Source organism: Mustela putorius, unplaced genomic scaffold (genome assembly GCF_011764305.1).
Source record: "Mustela putorius furo isolate JIRA1106 unplaced genomic scaffold, ASM1176430v1.1 tig00000253_pilon_pilon_pilon, whole genome shotgun sequence".
Classification (NCBI taxonomy): domain Eukaryota; kingdom Metazoa; phylum Chordata; class Mammalia; order Carnivora; family Mustelidae; genus Mustela; species Mustela putorius.
The window spans coordinates 3,396,479-3,421,485 of NW_025421329.1; the positions used below are offsets into that span (position 1 = coordinate 3,396,479).

The window sequence follows — 25,007 nt, forward strand, 5'->3', positions numbered from 1 at the left end:
ATGGTGTCATATAAATATGCTATGTTGTTCCTTAGCTTGGTCTATATGAGCTCTCATGAAATGAGAAAGAGGAGTTATGGTTCCCTGTGGCAAATGTTTTTAGCTTTGTCTACTGCTATTTCCTATAGTGTTGTTGTGGGTTTTTTTCCTTTATAAAAGCTGACATCGTGTTTGATTTTAATTATGAATTGCATTCTTTGCTATAATAAAGTGACTTTTTTATGTATACATTACATAAAATATAACAACAACATAATGCAGTTTTTGTACCTCCTTCTTTCCCCTTTGAATTACCTAGTGGGCCTGTGCTCGGTCTTACAAACATCATGTAACAGTTTTACTATGTGACCCTCTCAGAGATGTGTCCATCTTAAAAGTTTGCACGTGGTGATATTTTTATTATCCAGCTATCATTTAAAGTTTCTCTGTGACTCCAGCTACACAAATGAGAAATCCATTCTACTTCCATCTTCTCTTCTTGTCTTTCTTTGCCTCCTGACTTTTCTGGCTTATTTCATTCCTGTATTGTCTAATTTTCTCATCTCCAGATACATTCAAGAGAAAAGGAGTTCACAGACATTCTCTCCTGCCAGATTCAAAGCAGAAGTCTGAAAATATGCTTTAAATGTAACAAAAGAGAATACTTGAAAAGACAAGCGATCAAAACGCTTGACTTCATTAACCATCTGAGAAGTGCACACTAAAATCCTTCTTCAGCCCAACTCTGCATCCATCGGATGGTTACAAGGAGAAATGGACAATCCCACTGGTGTGGCTGGGGACCTGCAGCAACCAGAGCGGCACCTTCATACAGATGGTGGACTCTAACTTGGTAGAGGCTCTTTAGAAAACTGTCTGGCAGTATTTTCTAAAACTGAACAAACATTACACCTCTGACCCACCAACTCCACTCTTAGGTATAAACCTAGTCAAAAGGTTTATACCTAAGAGTATAGTAAAAGACATGGAGAAGAGACTCAATAGCAGCACTAACAGCCCCAGAAAGGAAACTCCCCAAATGTCCATCAGAATTAGAAGGGAGAAATGAGCTGGGACATAGGTGTCTGATGGAATTCAGCATACAAGGGACAATGAACAATCCACAATTACGGGCAACAATATGATCAATCTCACAAGCACAACACGGAATGGAAGAGAGATCAAAGGAGTATATACTGCATGATTCCATTTATATAAAAAAAAAAAAAACAGGTGACCGTAAAACCTAATCCACACCCTCAGAAGTCGGGGTAATGGTTACTCTTGAAGGAAATGGCAGGTAGCACCCGGAAGAGGGACATGAAGGGGGTCTTCCAGAGTCCTGGTAAGTTCTGTTCCTTCATATGGGTGCAGGTTAGATGGCAGATTCAGCTTGCGAAAATTCACTGATCTGGATACTTATAATATGTAATTTCCCTGTACATACACAATTCTTCAATAAAGAGCTCCTATATATGTATGCATATACAAACCACTACATATATATCTGTATATCTCTATCTGTGTAGTAGGAGAAGCAAATACATGTTCGATTCTTGTGCTTTATTTACGTTATACTTTTGAAACTCTGATGCACATGACCCTGGGCACTGGCAAATACATAAACTTATTAAAAAGAGGAGCTGATTTTTATTTAGCTGTCCGTAAGCAAATAATGGAACTTTGATGTGAATATTCAGTGAACCATGGAAGCATCTGGAATATCACCAGAATAGAGCAATGTCATCAGAAAAAATTATAGAGATTTTTTTAATGGGCACTTAAGAACACCTGCTTATTTTATTGAGCATCACAAATTTAATTAATTTAGGATAAGCCTGTATTGTCTCACAACAATTTCTAGTTTCATAGTGTAATAAATTATTTTAAATTGGGATTCCTGTTTTTACTATAATGTATTAAGTTTAACAAAGAATTTTATCTTCAATGCATTCTAAAATAGACTTAACTCTCTCTTCCATCTTCACCCTCAAAACTACAGCAACAAAAATACTCCTTTAATTATACCGCGGCCATTGGTCATGAAAGAAGACAAAAGGCCACTGGCACATACAATACTTCTCTGAAGACATTCCTCAGATAGAATATGTAAAGTTTTAATAACTTAAAGTTTTCTGCCCATATGATAAGGCTCCCTTCAAGGATTTCCTCAGTTTAATTTAAAAAGGCTGTTCTTCCTTTTTTTTTCCTTCATTCCCGTAACTCAGTAAACTATTGAGTACCAGTTGCATCAAGAATTTTCCAAATACTTTCCCTCACAGATAATAGTTTGGGTGATCCTATCACATCACCCCTAAATGTTCACCTCAGATAGGTAATGTTTTAATAACACTGAAAACAAGATCCCAATAACATGGTGTGCAAATTAAAGCAACTATCATGTCACAAGTTAGAGGATCCTGACAGCATCACATACATCTGGGTCATTCACTCTGGCAACTTTCACTCACAGGAAAGGCCCACGTCAAAACAGAAAATATACGTGGAGATATTTCTAAGTGCAATGAACAATTCCTATTCAACTGTCATCTGCCATCTTACGGGAAAGAACCACCAGGTATATTTCAGGACACAGGAAACTCAATGAGGTTTTCATCCTGGTGATGGTTTCAGGGGCCAAACCACTTGTACTATGACAAGGGCTTCAAGGGCCATATATTCCTAAATGAAAAGCTGTTCTAGAGAGAGCACTCTGCATTTAAAGAAAAGCATTTTTTTAATGATACACTTAAGGCATCCATATGTGGGTTAAGAAAATGAGAAGAAACGAATCTTTGTTTATTTCTAACTTGACTCTAAGTTGAAGATTTTAAAAAGCTATCCCTGGTCTTCTTTCAAGGGCGGCCTTTCTTCACAACAGCATCTAAAACCAATAAGAACCTAATTCACGCTACTCATCTCCAATTGTAACTCTGTGTGTATACTACGTAGGTTAGCAAGTTCATTGTGAAAAAAAATCAAAGGACAAAGCCCCTTCATTAGAACCCCAAAAGATCCTGAAGTAAGGCCATTTTGACAATCAAGTGAGGCCTCAGGGACAACATCTCAGCCAGCCGCAGGCTTGTCACACATGTCACCGTAACACCATAACCACCCCTGTAATGGGCAATACAAAATAAGATTCAGAAAGGTCCTCAAACAAGTCTTTCATTCTGTTAAAATACATTTTCAAGTCATAAAATGCATGGGTAGAATTTTAAATATTACTCCAAGCACCTCAATTTCCTTCCACTAATGGAGATTATGCTGCTAATCCTATTGCATGCTAAATTTCCATCCATAATTGATAACTATTAGATAGTTAATCATTTCAGGTTTAGTGGATAAAATCTTCCACACAGAGCCCATAATGAATGCAAAGGCCAATGGGAGGGTAATGTAGAGGAGAGACTGGCTAACTCATTCAAAGCTTTACTTAGCACTTATTTACTCAAATCAATACAACGAGTGAGATAATTGTCTCATTAAGATCTAGAAATAGATGTCATTACTCAAAGAAAATTATCCATAAATCTCAGAAAAACCCAACCTGATTCCCTTGAGCAAGCAGCGTTTTCAGTCTGGCTATTTCGGCACGCAGCTCACGGATGAGTTTGACGTTGGTATCCTCATTAATAGTAGGCTTGTTGATGATGTTTTTGGCTCTATTTGCATAGCGAAGAGTACTTAGGGTTTCTCCGTAATTGACATCAGCAGGTGAAATGGCTGTGAAAAATGAATTCAAAAAATAATTTATCCAGCACTCCGTGTATCATTTAACACAAAGTTGGTTCATAATTTAAAAGTCAGATTAACCCCAGGTCATTGGATAGACTAAATATTCATTGACACAGTAATGAATATTAAAAATTATCTAAGATTTATAGGAAAGGTGCTCACTATACCAAATTAAATGTCATTTTGCTCCCCTTAAGTCTAGAATCAGCCAGCTATCCAACCAACTCTAAAATAAGATATACTCCTCTGTGCTTCAAGGAGTTTCTCTGTTGAAGACACAGGAAGATGATTTCAAGACTACCTGTACATCTCAGTATTACATAGAAATTAAAATACTTTTAAAGGTTTTGGCGAAGGCTACCATCTGTAAAAGTCTAGAGCATGATCATTTTTCAAACAGACAGTAGGTCAGTGTATTCTTCTCTTCTTAAAGTTTGGTGAACTGCCCTCTCCCTCACCACAGCCTGTAGGGCTCAGGAAACTAGATAGTTGTACCCAGGGCACACACCCAAGACAGAGCCCTTTGCTCCAGCATTTATACAAGTCCTGGGGAGTGGCAGAGATGCAAACATGGGAAGAGGAGTAGGGGCAAGCAAAAGTGGAGTTAAAAGTTTCTGAGCTCTCCCTGGCAACTGTCTCCTCTTTGCCCATTTTTCCTTTCTGCTACATTTCTTCCAGTTAGTGATAATGCAGCAGCAACATCTAGAACTGCTACCATTATTTATGTACCTTGTTGTTTTGCCTCTCGATTCCTCATTTAAATTCTACATGTACTGCTTCAGAATAGAAAAACAAAAGTTGGGTTATTTTCACTTTATGTTCCTGTACTGATTTTCTCCTGTGAGCTCATGAAGTGAAAAGCTTCAATCCCATACTTTGAGCAAAGATCGGGTGAGAGTCATTCTACACAAAGTATCCCAGCTTACACAACACACGGCAAGTTTATCTAACTAGTAAATGGGAAGGAGAGTTATTAATAGGATATTGTAGATGGGATCACAGTGACTTTCTTCAAGATAGAAAAATTATTGTTTTTAAAATTTTAAAAAAGGTACTATTTCCCAACGAGACACTTGAAACTTAAACATCGACAGTTAGTTCATATAAAACACTATATGCTGAGGAAAAGAACCTGGAATCCTTACTGGCGATCATGATGGTTTTAGAGTTCCCACCAAGACTGTCTTTCAACAACCAAGTCAAAACAGAATCCCTGTAAGGCACAAAAACTTGCTTCTTCTTCACGAGAGGGTTTGCCGCATCCTGAGATAAGTCGGCTGCACAGAAGAAAAAGAGAAAAAGGAAAAAAAAAAAACCTAGTGATGTTTTTCGCTCTAATTTGGCTTCAGAAAACCTTAAGGCTATAAACTCGCTCTGTAACACAAACATTAAACATAATTGCTTCATGCTAATACAGTATGGCGAAGAGTAAGAGGCAGCAGGGGACGAGCAAAAACCCACCTAAGGCAGAAATGACATTTCCCAGAGTCACGAGGGATTTGTTAATATTCCCCCCTTCCTTCAGTCTGACCCCAGTGGCACCAGTGGCGTCTGCGCGCTCACTTCCAGCAAGATCGACTAGGTGGATCTTACTCACGGTTTCACACGGCATTTCAGAATCAAATTTTGCCTGCAGCAAAACATAAAAGCAAAATTGAAGGGATGTAAAGAGCACTGATGTTGTTTGTGATACAAATCCTAATTATTTTCCACTCCTCACTGTGATCTCTCAGGGTAGGGTTGTTTTTCGTTTTTTGCATTTTTGGTTTTTTTTAATCTTGTTATTTCATAGGCCTTCTCACTGATTACAGAAACTTCCAGATGAAACTGAATACAACACAAGTCTACCATATGTCATTCTTAAACTTTCTGAAGAACTATTCCATTACTGCAATCACTCGGTTGTTCCCAACAAAGCCTATTGAGTCTGACTGTGGCAGAACAGGACGCAAGTCACTGAGGGCACTCGCAAAGAAAAAAGAAGTAAACAACTAGTTTTGTTCTCATCTAGAATCTTCAGCATTCCAAGCACAAGGGCTCTCCAAAATGGGATAAATGTAGACAGTTATGTAAAAGATAATTTGGTGATTATTCAATGTTAAAACTTGTTTCACAAATTATAAAAAACTAAAAACCTTAAATAATGTATTCTTTGATTCTGAATTCTACCAAAATTTTACGCTCCCTAAGACTTTTAAACTACATTTAACAGTCTAAACCAAAATGCCAAAAAGAAATTAATATAGTTTGATAGAAATATAAGCCTCTTACAAACTAGGGATGGCACAACCTAATCTACATTAACCAGAAAGGAGAAAATCAAAAAGCAAATCAAAAAGCAAAGACCTGGGCACCTGCATGTCTCGGTGGGTTAAGCGTTGCCTTTGGCTCAGGTCATGATCCCAGGGGTTTGGGATCAGGCCCCACACAGGGCTCCCTGCTCAGCGGGGAACCTGCTTCTCCCATTCCTCCCTCCCTGCCCCCGCCCCTGTCAAATACATAAATCAATCTTTAAAAAACAAAAACAGAATCTTTTTAAAATCTTTAAAAAACAAAACAAAGATCTAACTAAAGGTAAAGATGTGAAGGGATTTGTTCTGATTGACCTTTGAGAATTTTTTTATTTTCTTTGCTCTGTGATCCCCTCCTTCATTAAACACTATCTTTTTGTATCTGATATGTTCAATGGTTAATATAGGTCAGGGCATCCCCAAACTCCTAACACATGTGGAAGCCCCGAGGACCCTCTGTACACGTTTGCATTCATCTGTTCTACTGGCCTAGGTCTTAAAATAGTTACCCTCAATAATTTCCACACATATTCAAAATGCTCCCCACCTCCTGATCAAAATGAGTTCTTACATCAATACTTAAAAATGTCAGTTGCCCTTTAATATCGTTCTCATAATCCTACTCAACATTGTAGGGTGAGTGCCATGGAGCGATAATGTACCACAATGAGTTACTCACCTTGACCCCCAGCTGGCCTGACTTGGCAATCTATTATCTCCCACAGAGCTCGGAACAATGTAAACTTTGGCTTAATTATGCACAAAGCAAGTTTTTTTAATGTCTAGAGCAGGGTAGAAGCCTGCTAAGTATTTCTTAAGGGTACACATCTGGACATTTCAAACGACTGTGACTGTAGCCACAGAGAGACTCTGCACACAGCACATGTTCGACTCTAATTAACAAGGAGATGACAGGCAGTCACCTTTGCCTGCTGCTGCTCCTGGTTCAACAATGATCGGTCCTCAGCTGGTGCTAATCACCTGGTAAAGACCGCAGGGATGGAGCCAGCCGGCCCCGCAGCTGCCCTCACCTGAGTGAACTTGATGGTGAAGATGGCATGAGATCTGCTACTGACGTCGTTCATCCCAGTCGCTGCTGTGGTTCGATTGATATTTCCCGCATCCATTAGTTCTTCGACATCACCGTAATTCTGTACTAAATGTTTAGATAAATCTGGAGAAAAAGGAAAGAAAAAAAGTGTGGAAGGGGGGCTGAGGAAATCTGCCTAATCTCTAGTAAACAGAGTAAGAAATTTACCTCTCTGACAGAACACATGACTGAACAGATCCGTTGACCTGTTTAGAGATCTCACTTGTTCTACGCTGTGGTAGTTTATAATACAGACCCAAGGGCTGGGACCGTCTAGGATCAAAGCCCAATCTGCCACCCACTAGTGGACTTACATGGTTACGTGTGAGTCAATTAACCTCACTGAGCTCAGTTGCCTCTAATAACGCGTACCTGTATGGTAAGTATTGGCTATTATCATTAACCTCATGAGCACCAGTCAGAGCAAGGTAAATACAAACACTACCTTCATGCCAAACCAGAGAGCATCTTCTTATTTCTTTAAAAACATTTTTTATTCATTTCTGGGGAACATTCATATGGTTCTAAAATCGAAGCCTACAAAAGGTATACTATGTAAAGGGTCTCGCTGACCCCCATCCTAAGTTAGCTCCACACTTCCCTTCTGTCAGGTAACCCAGTGTTATTAGTTTATCCATACCCTTCTAGAAATAACCCATACATACACATAAAACCATCTTCTTGCCCCTTTCAAACATGGCAGCATGCCATAAGCATTGTTTTGCATCCTGCTTGCTTCTATGTCATAATAACTGAAGAATATTCTCTATCAGTTAAGATGATTCCTCACTCATTTATATGGCTGAAGAGCGTACAACTGTATGCAGGTACCATACCCAATTTAACCAGTCTCCTGTTGAGACCATAGATGGTTGTTTACATTTTGTTTCCAATTACAAGTAACACTACTACAAATAATCTTGTACAAAAGTCTTTTCAAATATGTGTGAATATTTCTGCAGAGTAAATTCTTAAGGGCCAAAGTGCTAGATCCAAGCACATTTGAAATTTTGATGGATATTGCAAAATTGTCATCCACAGAAGGCAATTTATACCCAGCAGTAGCAACATATGAGACTGCCCATCTCCCAACACTGTCTTATCAGGCTTACTTACCAGGGATAGGTAATAAATGTTATCTTGAAGACTGTTTTGTTTTGTTCTGTTTTTCTCTGAGTATGAGTGAAGCTGAGCATTATTCCCTCCATTTAAAAACCACCTGCATTTCCATTTCTGTGAACAGTCTATCCACATCCTGTGTTCATTTTTCTACTTGGCTGTTGACTCTGCTGTTAGTTAGTTATAGGATCTCTTTATAGATTAGGGAAATTAGTCCTCTGTCTGAAACTTTGATTGAAAAGATTTTCCCCAATTTGTAAGTTGTCCTTTCACTTTGCTGATGGTGTTTCTGCCGAGTCTTATTATTTTACCATTTCAAACTTAATACTCTTATTTCATGGTTTTCTGAGTTGTTTTGTTTTGGTTTTGGTTTCTGAGTTTTAAGTGAAATTTTTTAAAGGACTTCCCTTCTCCAGATTTCTGGAAAAATAGTTAACCCATAGTTCCTTATACTCATTTTACTATGTCACTTTTGACATTAAAATCTTTGTTCCATTTGCCATTTCTCCTGGTATAGAAATGGAGTATGGTACCAATTTACTCTTTTTTTTCCCCTCCCAGGCAGCTTAACAACCAATATTCCTCCAATGTTTGAATATCAGATTTATTAGAAACTACATCCCCCTAAGTCTCTATATCAGATTCTGGATGTTTTCCCCTGTTTGATTATTCTGTCTTTTTATAAACCAGCTTTATAATATGTTTTAGCATCTGATAAGACAATTAAAGAGAAGCATGAAGGCACAGTTTGCCTAAAAGCTATTAACAATAATAGCTATTCCACGCTTCACAAAACAAATGCCTAGTTACACAACTTACTTTGGGCATAAAATGCAAAATTTCAATTGGAAATTTAATAAAATGCCGATGGAGTCCTGTCAGTACAGTTGGTATCACTAGGTGAAAAAGACAACCTAACAAGGAACACCTTTTTAAGCCCAGGACCAGTTCTTAGCCCTGTCTCCAACGAGACACAGATGAAGGACAAGAACCAGAGGAAACCACCTTTCTGGATGTGATTCCTATGGTCAGCCACAACTCAGCCACCTCTGCAAGTCAGCTGAGTAGCTGCATTTATCAAGACAGCCTTAAACATAGCCTATATGTGTGAATACTTAGCAAGGACCAGCCCTTGGCCCAGAATTTCTTATAACACAGCCAGTGTTATCACAACACAGATGCTGAGGACCACAGCACAGGAAACTCTGTTAGTGCTCTTCCATTAAGGTAAGAAGTCTTAGAATCTTGTTATGTTCCTAAGTTACCTTTAAGGTCACTAAAAACATAGCACTGAGACACAAGGCCATGTGAAGAGACAGCTTTTAGGGCTGCTTATGCTGCCTGAGAACACTGGAAAACAAATTTCCAGAGAGTTCTTCTCCTGAGAGCCAGAGGAAATCTACTGGCAAGTCCACGAAATCAGTGACTGGCCAGTGAAGTATAAATTCACACTAATGACACTAATGACAGCTGTAGTGACAGCATGTCAGTTTTACTAGAATAAAATGCCAAAGATAAAGAAACTTTTCACATCTCACCATTATCTTGTGTTTTTCCCCTGAAACTATTGTTTTTACACAAATTCTCAAGAAGAACAAAGCTGTGTTCACTCTTACCCTCAACATACGGTCCTTCTTTTGGATGCTCTCGGACTCTTAGATTGAAGGTTTTGGATGACTTCCGCCTAAGTAGATCTCTCACACGTTCATTATAAATTTCCAAGTAACTAAAAATTTTAAATAGGACTGAACTCAGTAAAATGATTTCAGACACTAATATAACAACAAAACAATAAGAGCAGCAACATATATTCATGGGTGTGGCTATTTATCAGGTACTAGGCTTAGTACAGTAAGTGGATTTTTTCATTTAATCCATATGACAGCCCAGAGGCAAGTACTACTATTATCCCATTTTACAGATGAGGTTATAGAGGTTCAGAGTTTTTTTTAAACAACTTGTCCAAGGCCACACAGCCACTAAGAGGTCAGGCAGCCATAAGGACCCCCAATTGCTATGTCTGTCATCAAAACCAAAGAGAAGACTGGCTCCCCACCAAGTTTTAATTTCAAGGAGAAAAAAAAACAAAACACCTCAACCATCCAGATTTATTTAAAGATTAGCTGTACAGTGATCCTACAAACACAAAGAATAAAACAAACTTTATTCAGATAACAGAAGAAGGCAAGTGAACAGGGTACACACTTAAAAGTCAAAAACTCGGGCGCCTGGGTAGCTCAGTGGGTTAAGCCGCTGCCTTCGACTCAGGTCATGATCTCAGGGTCCTGGGATCAAGGCCCGCATCGGGCTCTCTGCTCAGCAGGGAGCCTGCTTCCCTCTCTCTCTCTGCCTGCCTCTCCATCTACTTGTGATTTCTCTCTGTCAAATAAATAAATAAAATCTTAAAAAAAAAAAAAAAAGTCAAAAACGCATTCTATTTGCAATAAACATCCTATGTCAGAGTTTCTGACCAAGCAGGATTACTTCTGCTAGCCTCCCCAAATCCTAATCCAAACTGCACCCAAGAAAGTCACTGAAAACAGACACATTTTAAACTTTGCTTCTAGCTCTGACAGTATAGGAGGGGAAAATGCTTCCTGCCTTCAGGAATCCAAAGGCTTTATCCTTTATCTACTCCTCGTGCCTGGGAAGAAACTCCAACCAAGCTCACACACACAGCTACTCAGCCCACGGGCCCTACCTGACTTCCGTTCGAAAAGACGCTTCATCCCATCTGGTGGTTTCATTTATCTGACTGAAGAGCCCTTCACAGATCCGAGGTATTAAGCCAGAATCACCCTGCAGTGGGAAGGAAGAATGCCACAGCTGTCACTTGAAATAAAAGCAACTGATGGCTGAATCTGCAATTTGCCAGAGTGGGTTTAGACTCAAGGGACCTGCACATCAACCCCAGGCCTACCACCGCAGCACCCCAAATACACCATTTACACCCTCAGGACTGCTCCCTAGTCTCTAAAATGAGAGGACAGAGCTTTCTAACTTGTACATGCTAGGTCTAGAGTAATATACAGTTATCAGCTCTCAATCAGTTAAATCCTGACTTGAAAACATAGATCTATTCCTTAAACTTTCCAACAAGGTGGTCTACAGCTATAGAATAAATATGGAAAATCTGATCGGGTCAAATGACCAAAGGTGAAATATACATTGAGCAGAAAAGAAAAACACCAATGAGACCTTGGTAAGCACTCAAAGTTGCTGGTAATCTTCTTAACCCTTAGGTGACAGAACCAAATTAAAACATGTATCCTATCCCTCTCCTAATGCACTGATCCCAACTCCGGGCTTCCAAGACAGATTTTAATACGTCATATGACTTCTGTGACGTGGGCATCTTCAGGAGTATTCGTGGGTCAGCTGGCACTTACAAGCTGATGAACCTAGAACGATGTTAAAGATGAGGCCAAGTGTTCTTGCTAGGAAACCAAAACTTCAGAGCTTCATGTTTCCTTCCGAAGACCCTCCCTACCTTCACCCAACATGCCACCCTCCCCCAAACAAAAAACACCATCACAGCATTAAGAGAACTTTTTTCCCCTACACCATTAAGTTGGTACCAATTCTTACCATGGAAAATAGGGTGTTTTGTCATTTTTTTTTTATGTTGTTGTGCCTTTAAAAAAACAAAATAAAAAAGGAAGACCCAAACAGTGCTCAACTAACTATAAGGTCAGAGAAAAACAGGTGTGATTTGGGAGTGCTTTAAGAATGTTTAACTTAATGTAAAAGAGCTACTAGCAGATCAACATGCAAATTTCATTTTTAGAGAAGGCTTTTTTTTTTTTTTTTTTTTTTTTTTTTGCAAAGCCACAGTGGGAAACTAGGAAGGGAAAAGTAATGATAAAAAGAAATGTGAAACTCCTGAAACTAACGGCTTGCTCTCCCATGTATTCTTCCATGCTGTTCAGCACTGAGGAGTCACTGCACAGCATTTATCTATTTCTCCTGTGAAGGAAAAGCCTGAATTTAAAAGCCAGCTCATAGGCACTCAAATGTTTCCATCTGGAAAGACCCACCCTCCTTTAATGCACTACTACTATTCTGGGGTGCCTGGGTGGCTCAGTTGGTTAAGCATCTGCCTTTGGCTCAGGACATGATCCCAGGGTCCCAGGATCGAGCCCCACATCTGGTTTCCCTGCTCAGAGAGGAGTCTGCTTCTCTTCCTCCCTCTGCCCCTCACCCTGCTCGTTCTCTCTCAAATAGATAAACATAACATCTTTTTTTAAAAATGCACTACCACAACTTCTGTAAACCACCAAACCTCTGGCATTTAAGACCCACTGCCTGCCAGCAGGAAGCCCTTTGATTCCCGGCTGGAACCTCCACAGCTAGAAGAGGTCATAGGTCTGACAGGCAATGAGGAGAGCTTTCATTATGATATAAATAAAACACACCAGCACTATCTAGATCTGGAGAAAACACGGAACGAGATAAAGTACCTGCAATAATGTCTAGTTTTTAACTCCTCTGTATTTTGGGGCAAATATAACTTTAATGTCTGTTAGTTTATATAGCATAACTACTAAACCCCACATACTCCACAACTAGATAGACTCTATGTAAACAGCGTAATTCTCTTTTTATGTATATGCTGAGGTTATGTAGTGCCTTTCCACCAGAGATATTTTTTTTTAACATTTCTCTTGAGGAAAATATGTTTTGAATAATTTTAAAAAGAACGGAGTTCAGTAATTTTATTCAAACTGTTGTGTTGGCAGAAAAAAAGAATAAATTACTTATGGGCCCAGCATACTTTTTTGATAAGATTATAAAGCCTTTAAAAACAGAAAACGAACTGAGACTTGCATCCATTATTCATGCTTATAAGCTTAAAACTATTTCTAATTTAAAATCTCTCAAAGGAAATTTAGTCCAACTTATTACTGAGTTTTATCTTATTGCTAAAGAATGATCAGAACATGAAAAGCAAGTTAGTACAGACCAAGTAGATAAAAGAGATAATTCTATCAGTCCAAAGAGAGATAATGAGAAATTTTCTTCCCACAGTGTAAAACAACGTACAGAATTTCCCATCATAGTGTATGACTTTCCCGATCCAGTTTGCCCATATGCAAAGACACAAGCATTATAACCTTCAAATGCAGACTTCACGACATCTGTGCCGAGGGTTTTGAAAATCTGAAAGCAGAAAAAAACAGATACACACACACAAAAGACACAATTACCATGGATTTTTAATAAAAAGCCCCTTCAATGTTGACAATATTTTTGAACGCTACTTTCGTCTTATAAGGATTACGCCACATAAATAAATCATCACAGAACTATTAACAGAATATGTATATGCCCCAGTTTTTAATCAAAAGGAAACTTTTTAAGGAAGCAAAAAGCAACCCCATCCTTTTTCCTACTGAACAAAAAATTCCTGAAATAAAAAAAGTGTAAACAAGGCCAAGTAACAATCATGTCTAAGAAGCAAAGATGATTTTTAAAGCATGATGATTTACCATTTCAGAATTAAATAAACTTATGGAGTTACTCATTCTATCAGAGCTTCCAGAAACTAAATACTCAAAACCTGAAAATCACAGCTGCCAGAAGTTACTGCTCAAACCATGCCAAATCAAGGCCGTCATTTAAGGGCCCAGCTATCCATCAGAATCAGTCTCAGAAGGTTGTCTGAGAGCTGAGGGGTGAGCAGGTGTGAATGAGGCTGGGATGGTCGGGCTCCCCTGTGTCAGAGGCCAGATGCTCCTTCCTATTTGAAGGTTTGCCCAGGTTGGAGAGGGCAGGGAGATGAGCTGCGTGGGGCCCTGGGGTTGCACCTACAATGGTCCGAGTCCATGGCTGTCACACCACGTAACTGAAGGGGAATACTCTGGGGAATGAGAGAGTGTGAAGGACAAATACTTCACCCAGACAGCTGATGTAAATGAGGCCAGTGGAGATGTGTGGCCATCCTAGGTACACAGAGTTGGGAAGGGAACCAACCAGAACTTTTTCCAAACCCCACGAGCCTTCAAGCTGCCTCCTGTCTTCTCGGACCAATAGGCACACTAAGGCCACATAAAACACCTCCCTGCTTCAAAAACAAGGCGCGTCAGCAGCTGAAGAAACATCATGAAGCAGCATGATTAGGTTCTTGTCAGAGCCAGGAACAGGTGAGGCACTATGTTGTGGGATCACCACAGTCCAGCTGGGAGCCTCATCAACCCCTTAGGAGTGTTCAGTCTCTTTGAGTGATGCTGGATTAGATAAACTTGAAACCCAGGATCTCTCCTGCAGGAGCTAAGCCCTCCAGCCACCCCCTAGATAGCGCCAATGAACACCAGTCCTCTGGATCTCAGCTCCACGTAAACCATCCCTGTTAATAATACAGCCTGGCATCCAAGGACAAAATAATAGCACAGCCAACCAGACTTTGGCTTTCTTCAGGCACCACCTTGCCGCCATCTTGCTTGGACTTTGTTTTCTCAGTTTCTTGGTCAAAGATTTACAAACTATCCTTTCAATGAAGTCACTTCCAAAATGACGGGTCTCATTCATGCTGTTCATTTGTATCCTCTCTTTAAGAGAGGCTGCTTTCTAGTCCTACTCTCAAATTCTGCCTGACTTACTCGACTCTCAACAATGACAGCAGATGACACTGTGTTCACATACTAGTCCTCATAAAATGCTACTAGATGGGTGGCATCACTTAGGTCCCACTTCAGGGGGAAAAGTCAGATGAGTGAGCATATACAGTGAGTGGCAGAGTTGGGATTTACACCTGGGCACTTTTGACCCCCAAAACTGTGCTTCTAAAGACTTTATCACTATGTGGCCTCTTCTCACATCCTTGACATCAGCCACAAAGCCCCAGCCCTCCCTGAAAGGACCTCCTCCCATAAACTGTGAAGAAGTAGCCCAGAATCCCAGGGAGACTTACAGGTCCAGACCACCCATCCAAGGTTAGTTTTCAACACTGTATATGAAATATGAGAAGAAGCTCTAAATTTTTCATCAATTCTGATTATACAAACGGTAAAAGTTATCTATCATTTTTACCATGTCACAGGGTGCCACTGGATAGGAAGAACAGCCTTACATAAACTTCCCAAAGAATAAGAGATGAATCTTCTATAATACCTTTGCCTGAGGCTAAAGCAAAGTCATAGAAAATATATTTAAATCAAACCCCAAACTTTTCAAAGTAAAACACTTTCAGGGGTTAAAATCCCACCCACCATTTTAGTATAACCTATTTTCCAGAAAACTGATTCAGCTTGAGTTCTCTGAGAGACTTGGGGGCCCAGAGTGTGTGGAAGTAGGGGGTGGGGGGGACATGGTAGACATTACTGCAAAACAGGCCTAGAATATGCAGGTCTGGAGATGCTGAGACCCAGGCCAGGCTCAGTCTCAGCTTCAAGTAACCCACCCAAAGTTGCCCCAGGACCCAGAGAAGCAGCAGGACACTGCCCACATCTTCAGGGTTCTTGGCAAGGAAAACAGGCTACCCCACTGCGGCTCCCAGTCAAAGCAAGGTGGGGAGGGAAGGGCTGCTTTGTGAGACCTACGACCTGCCTTCCCCCACTGGCATCAGAAACCCTGCTGAGATCCTCACCTGGCCAGGTGACCCAAAATTCCCCTTGCTACTTGCCTCAGCACAGATTTTCAAGCTGATTTCCAGGTCATTCAAGGCATCACAGGGCCTCACTTGAGGGAAACTGCCCACAAGAGGGCACTGTTAAAACAAAAGACTCACCCCTGCAGTTTGTCAACAAGGAGATTGTAGGTTTCAAGTTACTCCAGGGTTGAATCAAGGAACAGGCTGTGTGAGATCAAAGCCTCCCTTTCCATGAGAAAAATTAGACCTTATTTAATGGTCTTTAATTTATGTGAGTATAGACTTAAATCACGCAGTGATTTTTTTTCTACATCTAAAATTAATTTGTAAGAAATATTGCTGGTCATCTTATTTGGTATTCGTTTAATGGTAAAGGAAACTTGAGTTGAACTATAATAACAGGCATGATACATTTTCTCAACATGCCTTGATACTCAGATGAGAAGGAGAAGACAACCGACCATCATGCTAAGCTTGCATCTTCCCCTATCAATAGCTGGGATACGACCTGACAGCTGAAATCCTGTGCCAGATGAGGCAGCATAAAAACTTTAATCAATAGTCAAAACTGAAGCTCTTTTTAACATTAGGGGTGAGGGAAGATGACCCATCTGTCTAATAGAGTGTTTAAAAAAAAAAAAACAGGTATTTTTCTGTATCTATGCTGATTTTATTAACATGTGATCCTGCTAGAAAGTAGTATTTACTAACACATCTCCTACTTTTTTAGTTTTGTAATTTAATGGAACAACGTCAGGTTATTCATCTATAACCATATAAATAAAGTCGAAAAACCCAAAACACCTGAGAAGAGACGCTACTACGCATCCACCTGAAGCATGGAAATTATCCCTATCAGTTAGAAGGTTTTCACAAACAAAAACTATTTTTAAACCCAGAGCATTTATTTTTAATTTCCAAAAAAGCTAAACTTGTTCCTGCTTCCCTGATCTTGACTCTTGTAGAACCAGGAAATGTCATCTGTTCCTGTAAATTAACCACCATCTGTAAACGAGTTCTGTCAGTCAGCAAATGCTTACTGAGCATCTCCAGTGTGCCAGGCCTGGCTGTCACACACCGCTCTTGTTGCTCCCACTGTGGACTTTCCCTCCACACAGCCCTCCATTCCCAAAAGGCCTCCAACTCAAGTTAAATAACGAGGAAAATCCAGCCACTCATTGGGTAAATTAGAAGTGGAAACTTCACAGCTCTTCATCCGTCCTCTGTGGAAGACAGCCTGAAGAATGAACTGGCTTTTCCCTTAACAAAATCCCTCACACCAGCCACCTCATTCCTATTCCACTATTAATGCCAAAATCTGGATTCCAGTACCTGTAACATTCTATTCCTTACCACACTCTTAGCTACCAATGCTGATTAATCAGCTACTTCAACAGCAAAGTCTTCTGCACCGCTGTTAAAAAAGAAAACCACAAGCCCAAAATGGAGTTACTTATTATTATTGTGTGACTAGGCCACGTCACAAAACCGGGGTTCAACACCTGACCTAATTGCAATTTCAACCTCCCCTGGATATGTAGTCTTAACTGGTCAGCACCAATGCAGTCAGAATTTTCTGGTCAGCACCAATGCAGTAATTTGTCACATGGGCCCTCTCGATCCCCCAAAGGAAGATGAGGTGATCCACCTACTAACATCCTCTACTCTTCCCCGGGGGGGGGGGGGAGATGATCTTGCCAAAAACAATCCTTTCTTCTCCTTTGCTACTTTTCTGGCCCTGTTTCTGCCTATAAAATCCCTCCATTTGGTACAGCTCTTTGAAGCTCCTTCCTCCTTGCTGGATGGGATGCTGTAGGATTCATGAATCGATGAATAAAAGCCAATTAGATCTTTAAATTTACTTGACTGAATTTTGGGTTTTAACACTACTCACTTATCCATTTATTCATCAACAGGGCTGTCCTACCTATCATTTAGAACAAACCAACCCTTTACTCTTATGTCCTAAAGACCTTCCAGTGGCATCTCCACTGACCTACACGTCAGCCCCAGGACCCCAACTCTGCTACTATTAAGTCGATTAGATCTATGAGCTTGAGCGAGTTATTTAAGCTCACTGAGTCTCTTTGACAAAGAAAAACAGAGTGCTAAAGTTAAATCTGGTCTTGTGAGAATCAAGGGAGACAGGGTATGTGAGTACCGAGCACAGCTGTAAACTCCAAAGCAAACTCAGGCAACATTAATGGCTGGTCCCTCTTTCATACCAGGCAACTCTCTCTCTTTGTGGCTCTCATTCTTATTGCTGTCATCCTTTCTATTTTGCCCTGACACTGAATCCACATGTTCTGGATACAGTCACTCCACCATCTCCTTTGAACAATTCCTCTAAGTTGTCTACATCTTAACACCAACATTTACATTGCTTCAGTAAAGCCAATCACTTCCACAAACTATTTCCTAGCCAACTGTACTTGTCTGATGTCGAGGTGTGTGCAAATGACCTGGGAACCTGCTAAAAATTCAGTGGGTCTGAAATTTTTTCAGTCAAGATTTTGCATTTCTAACACCTACCAGGCAATGTGGTGTTTCTCATACATGGACACATCAAGTTGCAAGCAACTAGACAAGAATACCACTTTAAGGTGCCACCCCATGGATTATAACCCAGAGCAGGCAAAACAGGAATTCTTATCCTAGTAATAAGACATCAGGCCTGAAACAATATATTTAAAGAAGCTGTGAACAAGCCAGGAAGAAGCCCATAATCCTCCTCTCTCACTGGTGCTTCCCCATAACTCTGCTCTGCTCAAACCCCCGCTGGTCCCAGGGACATGCCCTTGCCCTGCTCACATGCAATGGTTTCCCACAAGGATCTTTGGGTCTGTTCCTCTATGCCCATATCACATCCACATTTTAGAAAATAAAAGCCTATAGCACAGGTTTCTTCCACAAACTTCATCTATAGTCTAGATTTTAGAAAATGTCTGGGGGCTGGGGGGAGAGATCCTTCTAGGATCCTTCTTTCTAGAATCCTATAATGATCCTACAGTGATCCACTCACAGCAAATGGGACTTGGGTTTGAACTCCAACTCCTAAAACTCTGCCTCGTGGCAAGACTCAGAGCTGAGTGGCTTGTCTGCCAGACTTAGCAATATACAAATGGTGCCTCCAAATTGCTTTATTTGCCAAGCACCTTCAAAACCGTAGTCATGTCCAAGTTTGGGGGGGGAGGTTATGATCATCATGCTCAAAAGTGAAAAACAAAATCAACTTTGTGTGGACTGAATTCTTCTCAGGCTTAATTAAGATAAAAATGGTGCAACGTAACAAACAAAGCCAAGTTAGCAGAGGCAAATTTTATATAAATTATATTCCCAAAAAATGAGCAAGATGTTTTAAAGAGTTCTTCTCAAAATGAAATCAAAATAAAGATTATGAAAATATCATACCATCTCCTGTGAGACATAATTTGGACTTTTCGGATCAGCAGAATAAAAAGAGAAGTCATAGGTGAAGGTCTTGGTCCGTTCTCTTCCTGAGTCCCCAGTCCCTCCTTCTGGTATCTACAGGGAAAGGATTATGATAATAATGTAAAAGCACTCACAGCTAAATGATCTATCCAATTCAAGAAAAGAAAAGTTCATTAGAACTATACAATGATCACCATTTTTCATATTTACACTCTAAAAAGCATTTACTTCCTCCTGACCATGCCCTGCGTAGGTAGGTAGGTAGGTCGGTCGACTGATTGATCCTGAACTCCTTCCAGCAATCCAGGCTCTCCAGGCTATGACAGAAGGCTACTTTTCTGGAGTTTTTATCATGATTCTCTCATACAAACCCAACACTCCAACCAGACTCGTATTTTTCCCCTAGCTTCAATACTTTTTACTGTTCCCTCCACTTGAAACCACCAGAGTTGGGGTCTGCAGGACTCTAGGGGGTGCTAAACACATGGACTGTGATGTGACTAGAGTCCCTCAAAGTTATACAGTTTGGGGGTGCCTGGGTGGTTCAGTGGATCAAGCCTCTGCCTTCAGCTCAGGTCATGATCTCAGGGTCCTGGGATCGAGCCCTACATTGGACTCTCTGCTCAACAGGGAGCCTGCTTCCCCCTCTCTCTAACTGCTGCTCTGCCTACTTGTGATCTCTCTCTCTCTGTCAAACAAATAAATAAAATCTTAAAAAAAAAAGTTATGCAGTTTGGCAGCCCCACTGAAAACTCCAGGTCAGATGCCTCTCTTCCATGAAGCTACCCCTTGGGCACTATATCCAGAAGTAACTGCTGCCACTTCTAACAGACTAGATTCTCCTAGGACCTATTCTATAATGAGTTTATTGCACATGTCCGTGTAGCTTGTCTAACTTGCTATATACCTAAATTGAACCAAAAACCATATTTAAAAATCACCACAAGCCACTAAAGTTTCACAAAGTTCCCTGGACACACGCTGAAAAAATTTAATGAGCACCATATTTTCCAACATAATTCAGATCCTATAAATAAATAATTCCTATGGTTCTTATTGTTAAAATGTTAAAAATTTGGACATCAGTTTTCATTGTATCAGATGAGGAAATGTTTGTAAAACTTTGTCAAAAGGGAACAGAATAATCAAGGAAAACAGATTCAATAACACATCAAGAAGAGATGCATCCAGAGCCAAGGGTCTCTTTGTTCTATTTCGGTAAATATAATCTTTTAATGATTAAGCTTTCACCAAAGCACTGTGAGCGCACAGATACATGAAGCAAAGCAAAGCAAATGTAAGTAACAGGAAGCAAAAGCCAAGTGATGACTGGCGGAAATGGGGGAAGATATGGTAGGTCAAAGGAGGGAAAGCCAAGTAGGGCCAGACAGAGCTAGAAGGTACGAGGATTGTGGTCAGAGAAGACAGAGGGTTCACTAGAGAATGCCTCAGGCAAAGGGACATCAGGGCTTCAAAGGAAGCCTATCAAATTATCCAGAGCACAGCCCAACTGGAAGACAGGAGCATTCCCCAGCTTCTACCACTGGAGATCAAGTGGCACTACTAGGACACTGGATTTCAAAGCATCCAGTCCCTTGAGCCACAAATTAACAGAAATCCAGTTAGAGACTGATCTGCACTTGGCCATGAGGCAGCAGGCCTCAGAAACCCAAACCTGTAAGTTAGTAACAAACATAGGAGGACAAAGGGGTTGAGTCCATAAAGCACACGATTTATTATTATTAATTTTACACTCTTATCTGTCCCCCCAAATAAAAACGATTCATGGTCCTTAAAAAAATTCACTGACCAAAGGGGGAAAAAATAGGATATTTAACATGCAAAAGGAAGAACATGCCATCCTAGAAAATTCTGGTTTTTTTCAAGTATCTTTTTCAGAAAAAAAAAAAAATCCATTTTTTAAAAATCTTTCATCCCCTGAGTTTTGAATAATAACACAAGCTCCTCTTGCAAAGTTTACAAAATATGATTATTTTCATTAAGAATGGAAACCAATCTAGGACCAACACTTAATGATTCACAGAATTCAGCCAATCGCCAAGCTAAGGATCTACCACAGGATATAGGATAACAATGCTGAGTCTGGGTTAAACCCGTGAGCTCACACACCAGGACTGAGGTCAGATGAAACCAGGGATAGAAGAGGAGACAGAGCATCACCCTTTTGCTTCACGGATGATCCCTAGCCAAGTGCAAGCTGATGCGGGTAGTTGAACTGAGAAGGAGGGGAAAGGAAATGGCAGATGTGTCTCATTTACCAACAGATCATTCTGACAATAAAACAAACTGGAGGCGCTTGGGGCAAGGCCAGGTTGCTACTTGCCTTTAAGTTTGTGATTGTTGTTTTGCTTTTCTCCATTTGAATAATGAATTTGGCTTCCAAGTCCTTTTCCCTGCAACACAAATAATTCAGTACTAGTTAGGAGAGAAAAGATTGTTTGGAAAACATTTGTTTTATTTACTTTTTACATATGGGGGTTTGTTTTTAAATGGCATATGAAGCACAATCTGTGGTCCCACTCCTCCCAAATCCTTACTAATATAAACACAAAGACACACAAAACAGATGCCACCATCAAAAAACTTAAGACTGACAAATAGTGTGTTCTCAAAACCTGGAAGAATTTCTAACTGTGAGCCAAAAGGAGTGTAAATTAAATGACAGAAACTGTGGAAGGCTGTGTGACTCATGAAAGAAGCCATGCTTTTTTTTTTTTTTCCCCGTTACCTGGTTACAAAAAGACTGACACCTCCCCTTCACCCAGGGTGAGAACCAAGAAGAAAAACTGGTGTGAATGGTCACAAACAGGTACTGCTTCTAGAAGCAGCCAGGGCACTGCCCCTTCCCCTCATCTTCTTTCCATAAGGATTCAGAAACTTTCCAGTTCCTGGAAAACTGCAGAACTGCAAATCCACAGAACTCCTAAGAAGTACAGTTCACGAGAATAAATGACACGTATCCACACTGTGGAGTGGTCTGTCACTGACACAGGACTAAGGACAGTTTCCGTATACTGCTAGGGGGTGGTAGTCAGGATATACTATTGTTAAGGGGGGAACGCAAAATGGAGAAAAGTCTACAGAGAATGCTACCACTTCTACTTAAAAACAAAAACAACAGCCTACATATTTTTCAAAAGGCCAACTACGGAAAAAGAAGAAAGCGGAGTAGAGGAGACAGAGACAGACACTATAGATTTCTACAAAGGATCTTGATCTATAGATCATCTCTAGAATGACCACAATAATTTACACAAAAAATAAAACAAGATTGTTATTTAAAGTGACCTGAAACATATCAGTGTTTAAAAAAAAAAAAAAGAAAGAAAGAAAGAAAGAAAGCAAGCAAGCAAGCAAGCAAAGCCAAGCCTGAAGTGCAGGTTGTATGTCTAGTGTTAAAAAATAAAATAAGAGAAAAATTAAAATTAAAATAAAAGGACCTAAGACACAAAAATAAGCTGAGGCAAGTGAACCTAACTGGGCTCTGGCACCACATGGTGTGAGACAATGTCAGTTTTGACTCGATGCTGAACTCTGACTGTGGAATGCAGTGGGATAGAGCCCAAGGAGGAAAAAAACTGTAAAGAAGTCTTAAAGCACTTTCACTAATCAGATTTTTGCCAGTAAAGTAAGCACTGTCATTCAGAAATTTCTGTTTGTGTACTATGGGACAACCTCAGTAATTATGGTGGTGGCCTTGAGAACCAAGGGTTTGGATGAACAGAGATAAAACACAAGATGGATGAAGTTAAGTTAAAAACTCTGTAGTCCTGAATCTGAAAGGAACTAGCATAAACTTTATCTGAAATCGAAAAAGGAAAAGAAAGTACTCCCTAGCTTTGTCCTCTGAAAAGGCCTAGAATCTTATGCCCAAATTATAGTCTCTAAATTCCCATTTAGAGTCAGGGCTACCTGGAGGACGACTCAAAACAAATATTTGAACTATCTCATCACACAAGAAAGCAGGAAGCCACCATATCAAAAGTTTGTCCAAATTGTCCTTAGGCAACTTCTCACACTGCTCCTGGTGATCCCTGCCTTCCTGGTATCTGAGACCCTAAGTGATCCCTTGCCCTGAGGGAGTGGGCTAGATCTAGCAACTCACTTCTAATGACTACAACACTAAGGCCCCCAAAGTGATAGTCTGATGCTTCCGAGTTGGGATTACAAGAAGATTCAGATTTCTGATTTGCTGGCACTCCTGCATGTGTGTCTCTCAGGGTCCTGGCAATGAGGACAGCCAGGTACCACACTGCAAGACTTCAGCAGAGACTCACTGGAGACAAAGAGCAGAGAGCCAGCAGCCACCTGGGTGAGCCTAGGAGTGCCCCTCCCTCAGCCAGGCTGGAAGGTCCAGGACTGCACCCTTGATAGACCCTGAGTGGGTGAGAAGACCCAATAAATCCCACCCCAACCCTGACTCACAGAAACAGTGAGGTAATAGATGTTGTTATAAGCCCCTAAATTGGCAGTTTAGGGGTTATAAGGCCCTTGGTTGTGTTACACAGTTAAGAAATATCAATACAAGAGCTACATCAAAAGGACTCAGGAGCCGACCTGAACTAACTTCCCACCAGCCACATCTGAGCAGCAGAAAGAATTTGAAATATGCACCAACCTGAATCATTTGAAATATGCATCAACTTATGAACTCATAATGAAAAAAGTAAAAACTGAATGGTGCCCTTTGGAAAATCAAAAAAGTCACCCCATTATTTTAAATGAATAGGGGCACCCAGGTGGCTCAGTCGGTTAAGCATCGACTCTTTTTTTTTTTTTTTAAGATTTTATTTGTTTATTTGATACAGACAGAGATTACAAGTAGACAGAGAAGCAGGCAGAGAGAGAGGGGGAAGCAGGCTCCCCGCTGAGCAGAGAGCCCAATGCAGGGCTCGATCCCAGGACCCCGAGATCATGACCTGAGCCGAAGGCAAAGGCTTAACCCACTGAGCCACCCAGGCGCCCCAAGCATCCAACTCTTGATTTTGCTTCAGGTGATGACCTCAGTGTCCCAGGATGGAGCTCTGCTGAGCGTGGAGGCTGCTTGAGATTCTCCCTCTCCCTCTGCCCCTCCCCCACAATTGGTCCAAGCACACTGTCTCTAAAAGAAATAAAAATCTTTTTTTTTTCTTTTTTTTAAGATTTTATTTCTTTTGGGCACCTGGGTGGCTCAGTGGGGTAAAACCTCTGCCTTCGGCTCAGGTCATGATCTCGGGGTCCTGGGATGGAGCCCCGCATCGGGCTCTCTGCTCAGCGGGGAGCTTGCTCCCCTGCCCCCCCCCACCTCCTTCTCTGCCTACTTGTGATCTCTCTCAAATAAATAAAATCTTTTTAAAAAAGATTTTAAAAAAGATTTAAAATCTTTTAAAAAAAGATTTTATTTATTTATTTGACACAGAGAGAGATCACAAGCAGGCAGAGAGGCAGGCAGAGAGAGAGGGAGGAAGCAGTCTCCCCGCTGAGCAGAGAGCCCGATGCGGGGCTCCATCCCAGGACCCCGAGATCATGACCTGACTTTACCCCACTGAGCCACCCAGGAGCCCAAAAGAAATAAAATCTTAAAAACAAAACAAAACAAAACAAAAAGCTAGTAAATAAAAGGGGAGACTCAAGCATTTCCTAAACAGTGAAGTGTTTTTAAGTTTAACCAAATAGTTGTTTGGGAAAGCTCCTCTTTTAGGAGTATTCTACCTAATAAATGAAGAAGAAGCAAAAGAATTAGAATGTCAGCACTTTGCAACTCTGATGA

The 25,007-nt window shown here is 40.6% G+C and overlaps 1 protein-coding gene across 7 annotated transcripts in view; it reads right to left on the reverse strand.

Moving 5' to 3' along the window:
* The window catches only part of KIF16B (kinesin family member 16B), a 285,684-nt gene that overhangs the window by 225,688 nt on the left and 34,989 nt on the right, over positions 1 to 25,007 (reverse strand). For all 7 annotated transcript variants that reach the window (XR_006606297.1, XM_013057083.2, XM_004754198.3 and 4 more), the window contains exons 2-10: positions 21,582 to 21,651; positions 19,217 to 19,330; positions 13,261 to 13,377; positions 10,919 to 11,016; positions 9,834 to 9,943; positions 7,040 to 7,182; positions 5,179 to 5,347; positions 4,863 to 4,994; positions 3,530 to 3,705 (exon numbers count right to left, since the gene is read on the reverse strand). Coding sequence is in view for 6 of the 7 variants with exons in the window: in XM_013057083.2 (XP_012912537.1) it covers positions 3,530 to 3,705; positions 4,863 to 4,994; positions 5,179 to 5,347; positions 7,040 to 7,182; positions 9,834 to 9,943; positions 10,919 to 11,016; positions 13,261 to 13,377; positions 19,217 to 19,330; positions 21,582 to 21,651 (1,129 nt within the window). In the remaining variant the exon portion in view is untranslated. The remainder of the gene's footprint in view (positions 1 to 3,529; positions 3,706 to 4,862; positions 4,995 to 5,178; positions 5,348 to 7,039; positions 7,183 to 9,833; positions 9,944 to 10,918; positions 11,017 to 13,260; positions 13,378 to 19,216; positions 19,331 to 21,581; positions 21,652 to 25,007) is intronic.